General features: G+C 41.7%; 1 protein-coding gene across 27 annotated transcripts in view; it reads right to left on the minus strand.

Annotated features, from left to right (window-relative positions):
- Nucleotides 1-20,000, minus strand: part of dlg1 (discs, large homolog 1 (Drosophila)) — a 163,582-nt gene that overhangs the window by 64,157 nt on the left and 79,425 nt on the right. For 3 of the 27 annotated variants that reach the window (XM_037535123.1, XM_017698115.2, XM_017698104.2), the window contains exon 1: nucleotides 6,376-7,096. The exons of 18 other annotated variants lie outside the window; for them this stretch is intronic. In XM_037535123.1, coding sequence (XP_037391020.1) covers nucleotides 6,376-6,888 — 513 coding nt within the window. In that variant the 5' untranslated portion in view covers nucleotides 6,889-7,096. Of the gene's footprint in view, nucleotides 1-6,375; nucleotides 7,097-16,614; nucleotides 17,520-20,000 lie in introns of those variants that run through there. 6 more of the 27 variants (XM_017698126.2, XM_017698125.2, XM_037535126.1 and 3 more) reach the window with 6 other exon arrangements.

The raw sequence follows: 20,000 nt of genomic DNA on the forward strand, positions 1-20,000 counted from the left end.
CAATCTTCATGGCAAAACCAAATGCACTGCTCTGCTATTATTCATCTGTCGTTATTATTGCTCCGAGAACAATATAAGTGTCTGGTTAAATGTTAAAACATGTTGTTCACACCTGTCAAAATGGACTGAACTAAAGAAAAAGTTCAATAGGTCCACCCCAACTAGGTAGGCGGGAAAGTGCCTCAAGTGACTTTGCAAAGGAGGTTCATTATTTGGGATTCTGTTACAAAGACTGCTCAACTGGCTAGCATGTCAACAGGAGCAGTGAATAAAGTGACCTCTGCATTTAAATCTATGTGAAAAACATCTGTAAACAGGGCTGAAATTCCAATGACCATGATGCTCAAGGACTTTGTGTCTGTGACATGTAAAGAAAAACAGAAGAGCAACTGTTCCTGAGGTGACTGAGAATGTCAATGTAAGATGTGATCAGACTTCGCCAGAAAGAACAGTCAGTCCTCACGTTACAGTAGGGCTGTAGTCCATAATCCGATCATTACAAAGACAAACGAACATTTGAAAAAGTTCATTAGTATAAACACCACAGTCTGAAATACAGCGATGTCAATACGATCAATACAAAATCAAAACTAAAGCATTGTGACTGATCATCTTTATCCAATAATGACCATTTCTCTCCTAATCAGGGTGGCCTGGATGACAACGTCCCCATCCACAAGGCACGAGAGGTCACTAAATGGTGTGAGCATGAAAACAATGGACATGAGTTAGATAGATTAATAGCTAGATAGCTAGACAGACGGAAAGACAGAGAGACACAATCACATGCAAAACTTTGAGTCAAATTACGTTTTGTTGATTTTCTAAGTAAAAGTAAGTTAATACACAGATCCAAAACAAAGAACACACTGTATTTTATGTTAAACTCAGCAAATAAATATAAATTGTGCAGTAAAATTTGCAGAAACATGCTATTTTAGTGTGTTTCCTGAAGAGCATGTGCACACTTATTCTCTCCCAGAGAACATGTTATTAGCATGTGACTGTTGACAGGATTTCAGATATTGTAACTTAAGGCCAGACATTGTAACTAGAGAAAAACAGTCGCTTGCTGTGTTTGTTGTCAGGCAAAAACGTGCTGAGAGTCCTTGCACATCTACATGTAAGGGCTGTTACACGAAGCGCACAGACTGCAAAGAAGACAGAGCGCAATGAAAGAAGCTATGCAGATGCTTCACTCTCTTCTTTGATGCTGCAATGGATTAAGGTGGTCATTCGATGTTGGCAAGACACTTTAATCAACACAAATGTTCTGCAGTTATATGGATCAATGATCTCCTCTGAAGGGGGTTTGAGCGATCTGGGTCTCTAAGACAACTTGGAGCTTGTTCACACCTGTACTTAAGTGTTGTCCACGGTTGATGTAATCACCTAAGACGTAAGTTAATGTCAGGTGTGGACAGACCCACTCATCTCATATCTCTCTCATTATCTCTCTCTCTCTCTCTATTCATCCATCCATCCATCCATCATTAGTCCCACAACAGGGAAATGTCACCTCCACAATTTAACCTATACATGCAGTGAAACCCCACATACACTGTATTTAATGCACACACACTAGGGGGAGCAGTGGGAAGACCTAACCACGTTAGGTGCCTTGCTCAAGGGCATTTTAGTCACATACTGTCGGCTCAGGGAATCGAACCGGCGACCTTCTGGTCACAAGGCTGGTTCTTTTGTTTTAGTCATGAGATTCGGGCCATTGTTCTTTGCCAATGTGTAGCACTGCTCACTAAGTGTTGAGGTATCTGAGCATATCTGAACAGTTAAGATGCATTTGTTCATTTCACTCTTTTACCTACTGACAACATAAATAAAATCAATTGATCAAATCCACTGTGGGATATATTTAATCAATGCCTCAGATCCCCAGTAACCTATGCACTTTTCAGCAAAAGTAAACATGATTTTCTATTTATGAGGCTTACCAGTGATTTGAATCTTGGGGTAAACACTAGATATGACATTATATTCTTTGTTTATGGATAGACATGTAAAATGTAATTCTTTTGTTTTCATCTGTTTAATATATATATTCCCAGGAGTGAAAGTATACTTGCATACCAAGCTCACCTGTGTATTCTTCCCTCGAGAAGTACAGAACAAGTTGATTTTTTAACACCTATTTTTTGCTGCTGTCTCGGATTGATGTATTCTAGGCCTCATCATGGCTTGCTTAACTATCACTGACAATTCTGTCACATCTACGATCAAACGTTGCACCCTTTGTTTGCTCTCTTGTGCACTAACTACTGATGAAACAACCCACTGTTACCCAAAAAACACCCCTTTGCATTAAAGATGACATTTTTAAAGTCTTAAATTACTTTGAGAAGCACTATAGTTATTACCGCCCCATTATTTATCAGCATAAAGAAAAAGGAGCATTCAGTTTTGACAATTCCTTGCAAAAGCCAGGAGAATCTGCATAAATATCAAAATAACTCTTTGGCACTGAATAAAATCTCACCATGTCTGTCAGGAAAAACATTATTCAGTAAAATGAAGCAACGGCCTATGTGCATAACTTTACTGACTTCATCTATAAATCTAAGGAAGACAGCACACTATTTATCGGATGTATATTCAGCAAGCATCATTTCTCACAGCTTAGGAACACGAAGGGAGCATCATAAGCTCAGTCAGATTGAAATGATATAAATATCTGCCTGTATTTTTTATGCTATTTATAATACAGCATAGCTCAATTTGATCCCTTCTCTTTTAATATTTTTGCGTGTTTCTACAAAGCTCCCTACCGAAAATGAGACTCAGATCCCAGCTGGGTTTCCTTAGAAACAAAGAACACAGAGCCTTTTCTGATTCCCATTATCAGTGGAGCTCAGTCATTTCGAAAGGTGCACGACACTGTAGCGGAGAGTGTACCGCTGTGAGAGAGGATGCCAGCTCTACAGGAGGAAGAGCAGACATTCGATGGAGAGGAGCAGGCAGTGGGGCACATCCGCTAAGCCCCAGCTTTCAGCACCATGTTCAGCCCTGCCCAACACTAACAAGCTGAAACATGCACATGCGCTTACGTGGCTTCTATTAGAAATAAGGGTTCACACATGGTTTTAGCTTGATTATATGGTTATAGAGGTTCCTCAGCGTGTAAAAGGTTTAAAGGAATTATACCCAGAAAGAGGCATGAACAAATTTGGGTGTTGCTCTGAAGAGTCCCTTCTGGCAACTTCTAAGAGAGTGAAGAGCTACACAATATATATGTTTGTTAAATGTTACTGCAATCGTCCTTTGCAATAATGATAGCAGAGAAGGTTGTAACATACAAATAAGCCCTACTTCTGCTTTTTTTCCGCTCATTATTGCATTTTATGAACATACAGATAAAATGAATGAATCAAAGCATTTGTTATAGTCACAATATGACGATATTGATTAGCGTTTTTGTGATAAATTATGTCACACTTCATCTTCTTCGTGTATCGTGAATTTCTCTGTTACTTAACTCCTTTAAATCCCAGACTTACTACATTCATAACACAGAGAGTGATACAAACAAGCTGAATTAATACCGGGGCTGAAGAACACTAACCAACTGCATGTCTCATTACTGTGTATAACCGTGTATTCTGTATATCACAAAACTGTCTTTAAGTGTCATGATATTATCATAGTGCCATACTGCACACCCCTAATTCATATGACACAACAGACAAATACTTTGGTCAAAATAATGGAGGCCAGTCTTTAAGTATAAAGTTCATGTGATTATATGTCTCTATATTTCTATATATGTGGCATTTCGTCCACGTCGTGCAGACAGGTGATAGTATACAAGAAACGAGGAGTCCTAATTTAAAATCATATTAAAAAAATGACAGATCAATTAAAAAAGATAAAACACCATGAAACAGTTTTAATTCAAGGCGAAGTTAAAGAGATACGCCTTTAAACATTTCTTTAAAGTGAGCACTGAGCTTGACCGCCTGATCAAAGTAATAAACTAAAGAAATAAACTGAGCTCCTCACTTTAGAAGCATAACAGCCTAAAGAGTCTCTCCATGGTATTTTACAGTAGGTATCTGCAGAAAGTCAGTATATCGTCGTTGTCGGGAGAAAACCTTGCATGTCCAAAATGGTAACTTCACAGGAGAAGGAAAAAACCTTCACTTTTAATGTAAGTCAATGGAACCAGACATTTTCCCAGGTCATTTTGGGCCATTTCATTTGGTCCACTGATCATGAAATTCATGTACAATGTAAAGAGCATTAGGAATTTTCAAATTATGTCAAAAACTGAACAATGACAAAAGGTTTTCTTCTGACAACAGCGATATGCAGATCTAAGCTCACGTGCTGGAACATAAACAGACACACTTAAAAACTTGTAGCAGAACTTTAAAATCTATCCTGAAAAACACAAATACCCAGTGCACTTCTTTTAAATGGGAGTGATCTCTCCTTTTTTGCCTTTGTCATGATCCTTGCTGTGGCATTTTGTATGAGTTGTAGAGGATGTATTGTTTTAATAGACAGCATCCAACCACTAAAGAGCCAGAAGACCCTCCTACATCATGTCTGCCCTCCACTACACAAACCAACTGCAAATACCAAACTAAATTAGTCTCTATGCTCCACAAACGCTTAGAAGTACAAAAAGTACAAGATTCCACCCTTCACAGCAAGAGATTACCAATCTATTCACTTCACTACACATGACTAGTAGGAGAGCCTGCTAGTCAAACTGACCACTGTAACGTACACAAGCATTTTCACACAGAATGCTCTTACAACAGTGTTGTACAGTACAGAGATGGCCTGCGATTCCTGCGTTAAAATTAGAATCAATCATTAGCATTGATTAGAGGCCCTGGCTCTGAGTTCAGCCTGTAGCTCTAACCAGTGTCTAAAAGGAAAAATAACTTACACCAAAAACCTTTTCACCCAGAATTAATTACACTGTATAATGAAGTGGCTGGCTCTGCTAACAGATAACCAGATTAACCAGATCAATTACGCACTAATAAAAATTTAAATGTGTTATTGATAAGACTTGAGCAAGAGTCCAAACTATGCATGTGTTATAAGACAGCACAGGAGAAACATTAGCCTGATATCATGTGTCCAAGTTGGACCGATCATGTCTGTAGCATAATATGCAATTTCAAAAAAGATGCATGAGAAATACTTCTATAATTCTGAGTGTCATTGTATTATAGTTATATAAATGTTTTACACTGATTTAGAAAAATAACTACAGGCACAGAAAATAGATCCCACTACTGCGCAACTAGAATAAATACAAATAAACAAATACAGTAAAAAGTGATGAGTTGGTTTCCAAAAACTGCTTTGTATCTTAAGAGTTGGTTTAATGAAAACAGGTTTACTTACATGTTTTTCTTCCCAAAATCCGCCACCAGCACCCTGACTTATCTTAATGAAACACTGATTAGCCAAACCAATGATGTAATGAATGATAACTACAACTAATGCTGCCTTGAGGAGAGGGCTGTGAAATGGTTGTCATCATATTGACACACATAAAATCACTAGTCATGTTTATTCTATTATTAGTGTTTTTTTTTCCTGAGTAAATAAACACTGACAACCAAGTTAAACAGCTTTTTAAACATATTCATCTCCTGTATCTAAAACCTTTGCACAGCATATGGAAAGTGGCACTTACAAAACTTTGCACTCATACAATGAAAAGTAACCAATAAATCCTTGAACTATATCCTACATTTTTCTCGTCAGTTATTCTTTGTCCCTGTATGATGTTCGTACAGTTGTATGTCCCAAAAGCAGCCATCAGTCATTTTAACATGACCATTTTCCAACCTCCCTTTGTCCCTTTGAATTGAACACGCTGTTTTAGTTTCTGTTTCCTTAGGACTCATATATACGTAAATGACCTGTTCTGATTGGCTGCTCTGTTCATGCTTCTAGCACTCTTTAGAACTGCTAAGCAAAAGAGTGGGGCTAAAATCCTACAGGCTGGGGGGTTTCTATGAAAATATGCTGCTTTTCATGACAGAAACAATGAAATCAAAACAGACTATTTTTGCAGTTAGATGCACTTACATGCACTTAGTCTGCATGTATGGACTGCATGGACTGGAGAGTAAATGGCACATTTTGAAACTTTAACAATGTTTACATGCTATATCAAATTGATAAGGGCCTTTAATCCTTTCCCCCTAACCCCCATCATACACACATACAGACAGACACAGAATGTACCAGCCTAGCCTCTTCACTGAGGGGTATTACATATAAACCCACCACGTTAGAGAACATCCCTTGTTCGCATCAAATAAATTAAACATCAATCCTCCACTACCTGTTACTGCAGGCCTCTTAACAACACTGAGAACACAAACATACCTTCTCCAGTGACAGAGTACCCCAAGAGTTTCCAAGCCACCAGGCACTGGCTGTGGCCCTGACTTTAGCCCTGCTCTTTGTGGGGCTCTTTTTGACACTGTCCCGCAGGTTGGTGAACTTGCCTCTGCTCTTGGTGGAGGCAGGCAGGGTGCAGGAGCTGTAGAGACGATGGGAGCCTAGAGGAACGTGTTGCTGGTTGAACGGGGCAAACCGAGGCAGGTGAGGCAGGTGCTGATGTGGATGGTGCTGGTGGTGAAGCTGCTGCTGCTGCTGCTGCTGCTGCTGATGCAGGTGATGATTATGGTGGAAATGGTGGTGAAGCTGGTGGAACTGAGGCTGTTGTTGAAGCTGGAGTTGTAATGACTGTCTCTGTGCGTAAGCCAGCGAGCTGTGGACGGACTGGGCTCTCTGGTGGATCCTGGGCTGGATGCAGTTGACCACTCTGGGCATTGTGGTTCCACAGTCCTCTGAAGTTCCACAGCAGTACTCATGGTTGTGGTAGTAGGTGGTCATTCTCCTGGCAGACTGGAGCCAAAACAAGGCAGCAGGTTTATGCTGGTACAATGGAAACAAGGCACAGCCTTACAAAGTGTCGTTAGCCCTTCTTTCGCTGGGCAGTCTGGCAGGAAGGTGGACTCACAGTGGCTGTAAATCCGCTCCTTTCCTCTGCTTCCAGCCCCCTCTGCTCCTGCTTCCACTCTTCTGCCAAGCTTCTCTCGGACTGTGCCTCTCTCTTCCTCTCTCCCTCTGCCTCACTCACTCTCATCCCCCTGCACTCGCTCGCCAATTAATGAGCTCCAGTGGGCACCGCACATGACAGCGCACGCTCTTTTTTACAGGCATGAATAATCAATGCTCCATTCTTGATTTCGGCTTAGGCGTCCAGCGCTCGTCCGGGGAAGCGTGGCGGCGTGGCAGAGGAGAGAGATTTGCACCATCACGTCCAGATTTACGGGGGCTTTTGTATTTCTCCTTCGCCGCATTAGCACGGGTCACAAAGTGATGGGTCACAGGGGATAAATGCAATCTGTATCAGATGCTTAGCAAATGTGTGGGCTGCGGCGGGACCGTCCCAGCGTTAGCATTATCTCACAGGCTCTGCAGGACAGCAACCTGCGGCTGCACTTTTACCTGCATATAAAGCCTCTAAGACGCTTCCCCAAACCACACACTACCATTTACAGTACATCCCACAGGGGTGAAAGAGACAGAAGCTGATGGTTCACTTAAGTCCACAGGGAACTGCAGTAGGTGCCATTTAACAAGCAGCATGGCAGAATTTCATGGGCTGCATCTGAAAGGGCAATCTTTGAATCGCTTGAATGATATCAAACGTACAAGCTCTTGAATGCTGATGGTCCGTGGCCCACATTCTCTTAAAAATATGAAACATTCTTGTGCCCACTTTGTTCACCTAAAAGGATTTACTGTAAGGACACTGCACATGTGGAAAAAGTCTTAAAAAAAAGTCTAAAATGTAGACTCGTCTTGCCTTAGGATTAGCCTGTGGTATACATACTGGGAGTTTTCCTGATGACTGCACCCTTTAACATATAGTTCCATTCTAGAGTGAGCTAATACAAGCTCTGTGCTTGAGGCTCTTCAAACAGCCACCATAACAGACAATGAACACTCAAAGAAAGATCTGTCTCATCATCATCACACAACAATAAAGCCAGGACTAACGGGGAAAAAAGCAAAAATGCCTTCTCTTTAAAATAGTACTCTATAATTCCAATCAAGAGATTAACCCATAATTTCACCGCTCAACCACATAGCAAGCATGTTTCAGGCTTCTTTAGCCATTTCCTCAGCTATTACCAGCTCTGACCTTCACCAGATTCTCTTCCAGTCAAATGTAGAGACAGAGACAACTCTTACCGTACAGCAGGTGGCTCTGTATGCACACCCAGATCTTGAAAGATAGATCTATTTCAGAATTTGCCTAATCATGCTGACAAAAATCATATTAAACAACATTGTATGCAAAAAACAAGTGCTGTACTCAAACAGTGGGTGGAAAACAACCTCACAGAAATATGAAGGTAATACAAGTTCCACCCAAGTTCCATAATAACCCTAATGCATATTCTTGAGCTTAAAAGACCAATTAATCTCTCTCTCAGCATAGTGAGGGTTTGGCCAGAGGCTACAGTCAGGCTAAGGGCTTACATTACCATCTTACATTTCTCCTTGAATAAACTAATCAATGAGTGGGGCCATTTTCAGACGGTAAGTGGAAAATATACACTCTAATTTACACAGGCATCTGAACTCAGGATACGAAAGCCTGCACAGATAATTAACACACCCCTCCATTCTCTTCAGTGTCTGCCTCCTCTCCATCACATATGTGTATCACTCAAAATTTACATGGACACCAGAAGTGGAACCCTTTAAAAAAGTTAGTGTAATACACCTGGAAAAACCAACCGAAGCAAAATAAAGCAATTTTGGAGAGCAATATACCAAGCAACATAATTCATAAAATAAATACATTAACATGGTACTTTAAGACATTTTCTTGATGCAGAATATGCATCACAATATTTCGTTTTTCTAAGGTCTGATATCTGGGAACAGACAAGGAAGCCCACATTAGTAGTGCCACATAAAAAAAAACATTTAATAGTGAGCTTCACATGTACAATTAAACTGGATTAATTATGCTGTCTTGGTAATGAAACACGCAGGTAGTCAGTGCCCTGACAGTACTCACTATATGGCAAGCAGACTGCGATAAAATATGATATAATTTAATCACATTAACTCGATCATATTGCCGAAGCCTACATTAAAGCAACATATCTAGAAAACCAAATCGAAAACACTCCAGCAATTAAACTCATATATAGTATGACATAAGAAGGTTAACTCAAGGATCTTCATTTTCCACTTTCTAACCCAGATATAAATTAACTGCCTATCACTTACGCTTCATTTGAACTTACATACAATCCTTTACAACCTTTACTATCAATGGGTACCGGCAGCCCAAGGATAAGTGCTGCTCATGCAATGTCTTATTGCTTTATACAGTGTCAATCGATGTTGAGTCACTACGACAGCCTGGAAAATCAATTGGATCTTGTTATAATCACCATTTAAATCAACTCAAGAGTTTCCACTGTATCAAGAGCACAAAGACAATTCTATTTAAACAGAGTCTAGACAAGAGGAGAACGGCTATTCTACTTCTACCTTATTTCATATTTCTCAGTGAAGTACACCTGCTCAGTTTCAGTTCAACAAAAGCAGGAGATAAAATGCTTATATAAAACTGGGCTTAGTATATGAAGAAAATGATGCTGTTCAAGAGGAATGGACACAATCTCTACTATGAAGCAACACATCTAATCAGTTGGATTACATGCAAAAGCAGGCTTTCGCTGCTGTCAGAAGAAAACCTTGTATCTCCAAAATAGTAACTTTACAGGAGAAGGAAAAAACATACTTCACTTTCAATGCAAGTCAATGGAACCAGAATTTTTCCCATGTCATTTTGGGTCATTTCTTTTAGGCCAATCATCATAAAATTTACAAACAATGTAAAGAGTAACAGATTCTTTCAAATTATGTCAAAAACTGAAAAATGCCAAAAATGGAGATACAAGGTTTTCCGACAGCAATGCTTTATAGGCGGTGTTTTAACTCATGTTCTCCCAGTTTAGCAGCATTACAATGGGTTACAATATACATGAAATGGTTTTGCTTGATATGAGAATTCTGGGTTGACAGTCAAAATTCTTCATGTACGTATCTCCCGATGCCATTTCTATTTCCAATACCAGTGCCAACGCATAAACACTCACAAAACAGACAATGGGACTAAATCTACCTAAACTCTACCTGGGTTACCATGAAATATGTTTGAAATAGCAGATGAATCTAACCATGTCTGATGTCAATCATTTTTTTGCTGCTTATAGTTGTCAAGACCACAGCATCAGGTTACAGACATCAGACAAAACAGCTTCAGGTCTCTGGACACTCACTCACTCATCTCTCGTATGAAGGGACACCAGGAGAAATGGCCACAGATGTTAAATTGTGTGACATTTGCAAAATCTGAGTGTAACAGTTAATACATTAATATAACAGTAATAATACAAATAATACCAATAAGAATGAAATAATAAAATATTAATCATTTGTGCACAAGCCAACACAAAAATTGGATATCCGTTATTTTACATGCACACTGCTATGAAGAAATGCTGCAATTATTTCATGTCATATCACACTGTGTTTTTGTTTGATACTACTGGGACTGCCAAAAAACAAACAGAGCACAGCTAATGCTGAAGTGTCGCATTCACTGTCATAATACAGTATTTAAATATGTTATTTCTCCCTACACAAATCACATCATTCTACACTCGTAAAGAAAACAAAGACATTTATTTTCATATTATTCATATTATTCATTTATTTCATTTTTATTCTTCCTATTCAAGGTAATTTCAACACTAAGGTCTGGACAGTTGAGTGAGCACTGCACTCACTGCTTGACCTCAAATTATGCCTACGGCACAGCCACTGCCTCAGGAGCCACTAAAGGCTGTTGTTTTATTGGTTCCCTAATGAAACATCTGCATGAATTAGGGTATGCTTCAAGGAAATTATGTGGAAATGAGGTATTGGGAGGCTGGCACTTGATTGCAAGAACAGAAGCACTCAAATCTCTATCACACTTTCTATGCTGTATGAAAGTTTCATGCATCAGACACAGAGCAGTTCACGTCATTAAATGTGGTCCAATCCACACTTTTTCTTCATTAACTTAAATTAAATCATGAATAAGGGCGGGCGGCATGGTGGTAGCGCTGTCGCCTCACAGCAAGGAGGGCCTGGGTTCGATTCCCCGGCCGGGTGAACGGGGTCCTCTCTGTGTGGAGTTTGCATGTTCTCCCTGCGTCTGTGTGGGTTTCCTCCGGGTTCTCCGGTTTCCTCCCACAGTCCAAAGACATGCAGTCAGGCCAATTGGACATGCTAAATTGCCCCTTGGTGTGAATGTGTGAGTGACTGTCTGTGTCTGTCTGTCTGCCCTGCGATGGACTGGCGACCTGTCCAGGGTGTATCCTGCCTTCCGCCCGAAGACTGCTGGGATTGGCTCCAGCACCCCCCCGCGACCCTGACGGAGAAGCGGTTTACATGGATGGATGGATGAATAAGGGCCACTTTGACCTTTCCTACATCTGCTTAAGTGTTAGGAACCGCCTCAAAATCAGTGGAAGAAAAGCCGTTGCTATCAATAATTATTATTATTGCTGTGTGTGCAAACAATTTGGGCAAATAAAAGAATGTAAAAAAGAAAAAGTAAAGCTCCCTTTCTGTTACCAGCACAGGCATAAATAATAAGGTGACCTGATTTCTGAAATGAAGACCAGGGAACATTTCCAGTGAGTGAAGCTATGGTAAACTATGGAACACTCAAGAAATAAAATGGTCAGCGTCCAGCCTAGCTATCACCTGGTAGTGCAATTCCCTTAACTCCACCCTGGCTTTTAATTCCTGGGTTACCTCGTATCACAAAGACGTTTGTGGTGATGATGTGGACTCACGTGACACTTGCTAGCTTATAGTTAAGTTTTACCCAGCAGTATTCTCTAAAACTAGGCGACTAAGTGGTAGAAATGGTTAGTAGATAGCAGCAGTCAGTGCCCTCTGTTGGTCAAAACAAGCACAGTGCAGGACATCTGTCAGCTGTCTTAGGACTTTTGTGCTTTTTATTCACAGTTAAAAAAAACAACCACATTTCCAAGAACTGCTCCAGCCAGGGACAGGCCACTAAAACCGGGCACTGGCTACCCTACTAAACAGCACGTGTTAATACTACCACATTTATTACAACTGAATAGAGAGTAATTGCTGAATAATCTTCATTTACTCAATTTGTCACACCATATCAAGAGCAACTGACATTGTCAGTCACATGTTTCTTGAACACTTCTACATTATGGTGGAGTTATTCCACTCCACTCGCTTCCACTGTGAAACTGCAGCAGTTCCAGACATTTTTATTGAACGCAAGAGGGGAGTAATTGAGACAATCTGCAAAGTAAAGCATCAGTGTCCCTAACCTTTAGTCTATAACAGTGTGTGTCTAAATGGCCTGTTTAGCTTTCCCCCCATTTCACAGTGTGTGATTCAGCACGACATTATGGGTTCAACATCTGGGTATACAATCTTAAATGTCACTCCCACTGACAGAAGGTAATGCACTGAAGGAGAAACTTGCTATTCTCTATGGTCACGATACATGGACAGCACTGCTCAGTCGCAGCAATGTACACCTTGTACCAGCCTATAAACCAGCCGTGAGTGGGTGTACAGTTCTTTGTGAGAGAGAGAGAGAGAGAGAGAGAGAGAGAGAGAGAGAGAGAGAGAGAGAGAGAGACAGAGAGAGAGAGAGAGAGAGAGAAAGCTGTAGGTGGTCCAGTGTGTTGGTGCCGTGTTCTGTGTGGGGAGAGACACTCGTGCTTGTGTTGTCTGCAGGGGGAGCGTTCACGCCTGCTGCTGTGATTCATAGCTGAGCGAGGCTTCTTTTCTACACAGCCTACAGCTCTCTCCTCTAACGCCCCCAGCCAGCTGAGATGGGAACGATACATTATCAAGGCATCGTTCTTGAAAAAGGCATCTTGTTCCATTCCAATCCACTATGACCTTGCAAATAGCCATAAAGACTGAAGTATGTCTCTCTTTTGTCTTGGCTGGACTGATGTGGTTAATGGGCTGGCTTACAGGTAGTAGCTGGTTGGCCACAATGGAGACGATGGACCTAAAACCGACCTATCTGATCCATTCGGCTGACAGCAAGGGCACAGAAACACACTCTGTCACTCAGAACGCTGCATTCAACAGATAAGAGAAATAAATAAACAAGTGCGGCCACATGACTGCATTTCCTTGCTTGCCGATTGCCATGGCAACACCATGGCAACAGCTGAAGCCGCAGCGAGTCCTGCCTTCTGCACGACGCAGAAGGTTATCTACCTCCTCAGGACGAAAGCTGCTCATGCCTAACGACAAGCTGGAAACTGGCTTGACTAGCAAGAAATGAAATCATGCACTCTGAATATAGACATGGAGACAAAGTACCAACGCGCTTTAAGATATGATTACATGAAAACATGAGCTAGATGAGGACCAGTTACATACACACATGCACTCTCTTGTCTAAATGCATAAACCAGTGTTCACAAACACAAACTGAGAGCAAGGTAGAAGCAAAGCCTTGGAGCTGTACGCCAGCTCGTCGTAGGAGGGTGCTGGTTGGAGGAGCTCAGTAGTAGCACTGCAGGGATGCCTCTGCCAGAAATAGATCTGCATGAGCAAGTACAACAGGGACTGACGACGAGATTTTGCTTCAGATAACCTACAGCATGTTCAGCAAGGTTTAAGATGAGAATGCCACAAGCAACAGGCTGATAAAGAAGTTGGCAAAAGTCTGTAAATGCAAGAAAAACAGTCTACCTCAACCTACACATCGAGTAGCTCTTTAAGATGTGCAATTCAAGGATTAGAGGTGGGAGATATGGCAGAAACAGCATCCCAACTCAGGACGACACTTTATGATGTGTTAGAATATTCAGTTTGCAGTTGGTCAGTGTTCTACATCCACAACATGCTCCACAAAGCATACTGTGATGTAACTTACCCCATAACGAAAAATATGGATGTACTGCCCACCCTTATGCTGCGTTTACTTGTTGGCATTGACAAAAAGGTTATTCCATGCCTCAAATTGGTACGCTCCCAATGGCAGCATGCAGCCATGGAAACGCTGCCATGGTGGCTGTCAAAATAGATGACTTTCAAAGGAGAGCTTCAGCAGTGTTGATTGTTTCTTTAAGGTGGAAAAATACAGGAGCATTCTCTATACTCTTTTCTTGTTTTGTTGTATAACACTGGGTGCGCCTGCAACTCAACAATGAACAGCTTAGACTACATGGATGGTGAACATCATCTGGTTTATTCCACTGCTGTGGTTCAACATCAAAAGCTTGGAAAATGTAATTTTTGATGAAAGGTTTTGCTACACTGGTGTTGCAGCTGACAGTCTCTGCTCAATTGAAAACAATGGAAAACATGGTTTGTTGTCAACCACCAACATGTAAACACAGCAAGTTTAACACAAATAATGGACCTCTATCAAAATACTTTCAGACAAATTTATATTAACTAATAATCAAGCTTTAACGGGCACTAATACTTACTCCTAGCAAGTTAATTCACATGAAGTAATCAGTAACCTATAGCACCAATTTTGATCTTAGGAAATGGAAAGTCTCCAAATAATTTATGCACTGCAGCATCAGATACAGCAGTCTTGTATATTGTGTAATGGGAAGATCTGTCAGACATGCCACGCTTTTGACACAGAACACAAACATCTATCCTCTCCCCTCAATTGCCTCAAGTGTTCCTCCCAGAACATTTTCGAGGCAGCAGTTCGTTTGCATTTAAAGACAAGCTCCATCCCCAAGCTCATCAATTATTTCTGACTCAAAGCAGAAGTAAGAAAATGTATTCTCTTTAGTGCCGCCTTGTATAATGAGATCCTCCTGCAAATGAGCCGTAAAGTGTACAGATTGATGGCTTCGCTTTAGAGGTGAGTTTTTACTTGTTTTCCACTCCTTTCATGACATTTTTTTATCTTACGAAATGCTTGGCACTGGATAAATTCTGTTACTGGTGACTACAGGAGAGTGGGGACACTGGAAACTAAAAACATCAAATGATATTTCAAACAAAGCTTAAAAAAATCATGAGATGATTTCCACCTCTGTAGATTTCGAAGAAAAGTCTGAACTCTTTGCTGACAGGGCAAGGTGCACTACTGCAATATATTAAGAAGGCAATGTTCCTTAAAAGCTGGTGGTGCTCGTGGGCTACAACCCCTATCAAACGCAAATAGTGCTCACATCCTCTGTTGCATTCAGTTGCATCACATGATGTAGTGCACTCCTTATAGGCCTAAATCTTGTCAGAATGTTTCAGTGTGGGCTACTACCCCCCGCACAGACTGCCAACGCCGTGTAGACCTCACTCGACCTACATTGAGAGACTTAATATGGAAAGAGTTATATTTGTTTCATATTCTTTGACACAGCATATAAGTTCTCAGTAATACAAAGGAAGGACAGGCTTTATGCTCAGTATGACCAGTCACAGCTCCTTTTCATTTTCATCAATGTCATACTGTGCGCTCTGAAGATAACTGAATAGCTGTCCTTGACGGCTCTTGCAGCTTTTGCCTTTTGAAAAGTGTTCATGAAAAAGAGATGAAGTTATAGTGTTGTGGTAACAGAGTCGACGGCCAGAATAAAAGGGCAGACTGGAAACCCCTTTGTTGCTGCTTCCATTCTTCCAGCTTTCATTTCAGGGCATGACCCTATTAGGCAGCGTTCAGACAGTAATAGGCAGAATAAGTGACCATATGTCCTTGGTGTAGCCCTCCCGAAGCTGCCGTGTTGACTGCCCCCTATGCCCACGCGCTGGCCACCAAGGTCAGGGAAGAGGGGCAGATGGCCTTGCTCCAGCCTCTTAACTACCTGCTATGATTAGCCGCTACGGCAGGTACGAGGCCATTATTCACCCACTAAGTGCTTTAGCCCCATTGGGAAAAGCTACTCAGAGAGCTAGAATGATTGTGCACTGTAAGACTGTCAATGCAACAGACTTCTGGATGCTTATGAAATAAATGGGCCCTTTCAATCACAAGAAGAGAACACAGTGTTGAAAATATGGACAACACACAACTTGTTTACATGCACAGAGAAGGCACAAACAATGCAGAGGTAAGTGACCTGAAGAGGGGCATCATTACAAAGTGACAGGATGAACTTTTCGAATGTAACACGATGATAACTGGCACTCTGGAAACTTAGGAAAAAGATATGGCGGGGGAAAGTCACAGGTAGGGTCAATTCATTGCTGGCACAGTAGAATGTTACAGTAATGCACACTGAGGTCATTAAAACAGTTCAGCTCTTATATTCAGAGTCTCATGCACATAAGGGTCATAGCTTTGAAAGATATCTACTGTTATGATAAAATATGCTGATAACTCTACTTCAAATTGCAAATATCTATGTATTTAAACTGCTAAATATATTAGAACGCTCAATGAGGGAAACCAAACAAAAGCAAGAAGTCAAAATTCAACTAAAGTGCTCACATTGGCTGTCTACATGTAACTAAAACACAGGCACCATTAAAGCAAGTGGACGCTACGGTAGAGTTTACCTGTCCGGCTCCAGCCGTGATACAGTCGCTGAAGGCATTACGGCGGGTAAAGAAGGTGAGCAGCTGTTGCCAGCGTGAGGATGATGAGGGCAGGTCTTCACTGGAGCTGCGTTTGGCCCATTGCCTCTGCTTGGGCCCTGGAGCACCGTGACCTGTGGCAGTGTTGGCCCGGCCGCCCCGCGGGTACAGCGTGCTGTTACCGAAGATGTAGTTCATCGCTGCGCCTCGTGTCCCTCAGGGCCGGAACACTACTCCAACAGCTGTCAAGCAGCGAGGCGGCACGGAAACGAGCAGGAGCAGGGCAAGAGAGGAGGGAGGGCGCACCTGGGTAAGGTTACAGCATCCTCTCCTGAATTTCACCAAGCCACAAGACAAAAGCAAACTTGAGAATGCGTGTCCAAAAATCCATCCGATCGCAGAGCGGCAAACTTCCTGTGCTAATCAAGCGAGATGGGTCGAGCATGCAGCAGCCCTCATTGCTGCCGAGAGGCAGAGTGGGAAGCAAGGAGGGAGGAGGTGATTGCGCTGCCCATGAGCTGTCCACGCCACCCCGGGCTTTGGCTCCAGACTAGTGGAGACCTGAGAGAGGATCAATGAGGGAATGTGGAGCTCACTCGGCATGAGGGAAACTCTAAGAGCTTTGGAGAGGCAGGAAATGGGTTCAATTATCAGGCAAGTGTTGCAGGCAAAAGCCCACGGACTCCTCTAGGGATTCTTAATCTAAATGGACTCGGGCTACTGGATTGGCCATGAACAGGTATCAATCACAGCACATTCTAAATAGCAACAGAAAGCCTTACCGGGCACATTAAATATGAATGGTGGCATTCAGGGTGTTGCCATGTAGAATATAGAAAGACAAGTATTGTGGTCTTCCTCCTCCTAGACATGGCTACTCTGAGAGGAGTCCAGTCATACAGGAGATCATCAGAAACCACTCAAGCCTTTTCACTTCAGCCAAGCCAATAATTTCCCTTACCTCTCCTGGCACTTCATGCTAATAGCCCCATTCACTGTTAAGAAAGATCTGAATAATGCATATGTACCAAAACTTCATGCTAATGCCAATGCCATACTCACGAATGCCAATAAGAGACAGGCAAAGAAATGTCAGGATAACAGGCAAGTAAGATCCAGTGAGAAAGATAAATCCAAGAGGCGAGTCAGCACTCCAGATTCAGCAGATGATCCCATGTTGCCTGGGCGCTCCTTGTGATTCAGATCGGTTTTCACACCGCAGTCTCTCTCCATCTACCACACACACATGATTCAGTGAGGGGGAGACAAAAGGCTGTGCCTTCACAGGCAGAAAAAAAAGAAAGCAAATTCAAAAATAACCACATGCCTATGTTAATATGACTGGAACGCCTGCAGACTCTCGCCACGACAATCCTCCGCATCGAAGCCCGCTGAAGGCGGCTGTGTGCCGGTAGAAACTATCCAAGGTGTGCCACAGGTGTCAAATGAGGTAACAGACATTGTCACAGCTTGTGCTTCTATTCCCCCGGGACCAAAACCATGGCAACAGCTTTCACATCAAATAAAGCAAGCAACCCCACAGAGCTTGTGCGCTGCTTTCTCCTCGATCTAAATATGTTCAAGAAACCAGGAACCACAAATTATTGCCCACTATAAGGAAGCTATTTGCTTTCTGAATCAGCACATATTTATTCATTATTGGATATAGAAAAGGCTGCAATACTGGAATCATTATGGTTCTAAATGGGAAAAACACATCAAAATCCTGAGCTCAATCCAAGGCTATAGGGTACTTATTATTTGGATACAAATGTACAACGTGTACTTAACATCTAATCCATCACCGAATGATATACTATGAGTACAAAATACCACAGTGACAATATTACTACATAATAAGGCCTATATACATCTATATGAATATCGATGTGGGAGTGTTTTAATCAGTTAGGCAAATATATGTCATTTAAAAAGAAAAACCTCTGGCTCCTGTGAGTGAGTGAGTGAGTGAGTGAGTGAGTGAGTGAGTGAGTGAGTGAGTGAGTGAGTGAGTGAGTGAGAGAGAGTGTGAGAGAGTGTGAGAGAGTGTGAGAGAGTGTGAGAGAGAGAGAGAGAGAGAGAGAGAGAGAGAGTGTGAGTGAGTGAGTGAGAGAGAGTGTGAGAGAGAGAGAGAGAGAGAGAGAGAGAGAGAGAGAGTGTGAGTGAGTGAGTGAGTGAGTGAGTGAGTGAGTGAGTGAGTGAGTGAGTGAGTGAGGTGAGTGAGGTGAGTGAGGTGAGTGAGGTGAGTGAGGTGAGTGAGTGAGATTTATTTATTTGAGTTGCTCGTTGCAATTTTTATATAGCAATTAGTCCTTTACAAAGTCATGATTGTAAAAGGCCTGGTTACATAGATTTTTGACCATACTGCTTATTTGTAAACCAACAAAATAGTGGAAACTGTCAGCTTCTGCTTTAAGTTCTGCTCTAACATACCCAAATGAAACCAACCAGGGCGTTAGTCATACCTGAAGAAACACACGTCTAACTAAGTACATTCAGATGAAACAGCAGTCTAACTGATGGCATCACCTCTGAACATGAATTCTTACCATTCACACTTGACCTAATATATATGTTAGACACTGTCAATAATTCAACATCAATTAAATAAAAACACTGATCATTTAAATTTCATGAGCTTGCTGCTGTGGATCCTGTTGGCTCACTGATTCAGCCAGCCACTGGTACCCTGATGCCCTGATAACTCATGGCCACACGCTGTAACATAGGCGGTGTTAAATTACTACTACAAAAACATCAACCTCCTTGTGCATGATGTTCTGGAAAAGGATATAATAAAAATCACTGCTTATTTTTGAAATACTGACTGAGTAACACATACTTTTCTTATTAATCATTTGAAAATATTTCTTTCTATTCATCCTAGAAGTTAGAAGCAGAATTGCTTTGCTGTTGCTTTGAGGGCTATAAGAGTAACAGTACTGCCTGCAACATGCAGCACATTTAAACTGGAATTAGTCCTCCCTTTTTGGGAAAAGGGAACTACGTTACAAACACAACCCATTTTCTTTTAGCAAACAAGATAACCACTGAGGTGTGACAAGGCAGGATTTTCTGGCCATGACTCTCTATACTCAACTCCTGAACGACATTATAGACATCTCCGCAGAAATACTGCCGTTAATCTACACTTTAATCTTTCCGTCCGGTCTCCAAACAGCACAAACACAAGCACACCCACCCAAAAGAACTAAAGGACCACTTAAAAAGGCCCATCTAGTGCTGCCTCTTCTGTTGACTGCTTCATGGTCCCTGAGCCCCTCTGCACCTCTTCTCCCAACCTACAGCATTCACAGCCATCAATCAATAACGCAACACAAGGACAAAGTGTTTCT

This window comes from Pygocentrus nattereri, chromosome 26 (genome assembly GCF_015220715.1).
Source record: "Pygocentrus nattereri isolate fPygNat1 chromosome 26, fPygNat1.pri, whole genome shotgun sequence".
NCBI lineage: Eukaryota > Metazoa > Chordata > Actinopteri > Characiformes > Serrasalmidae > Pygocentrus > Pygocentrus nattereri.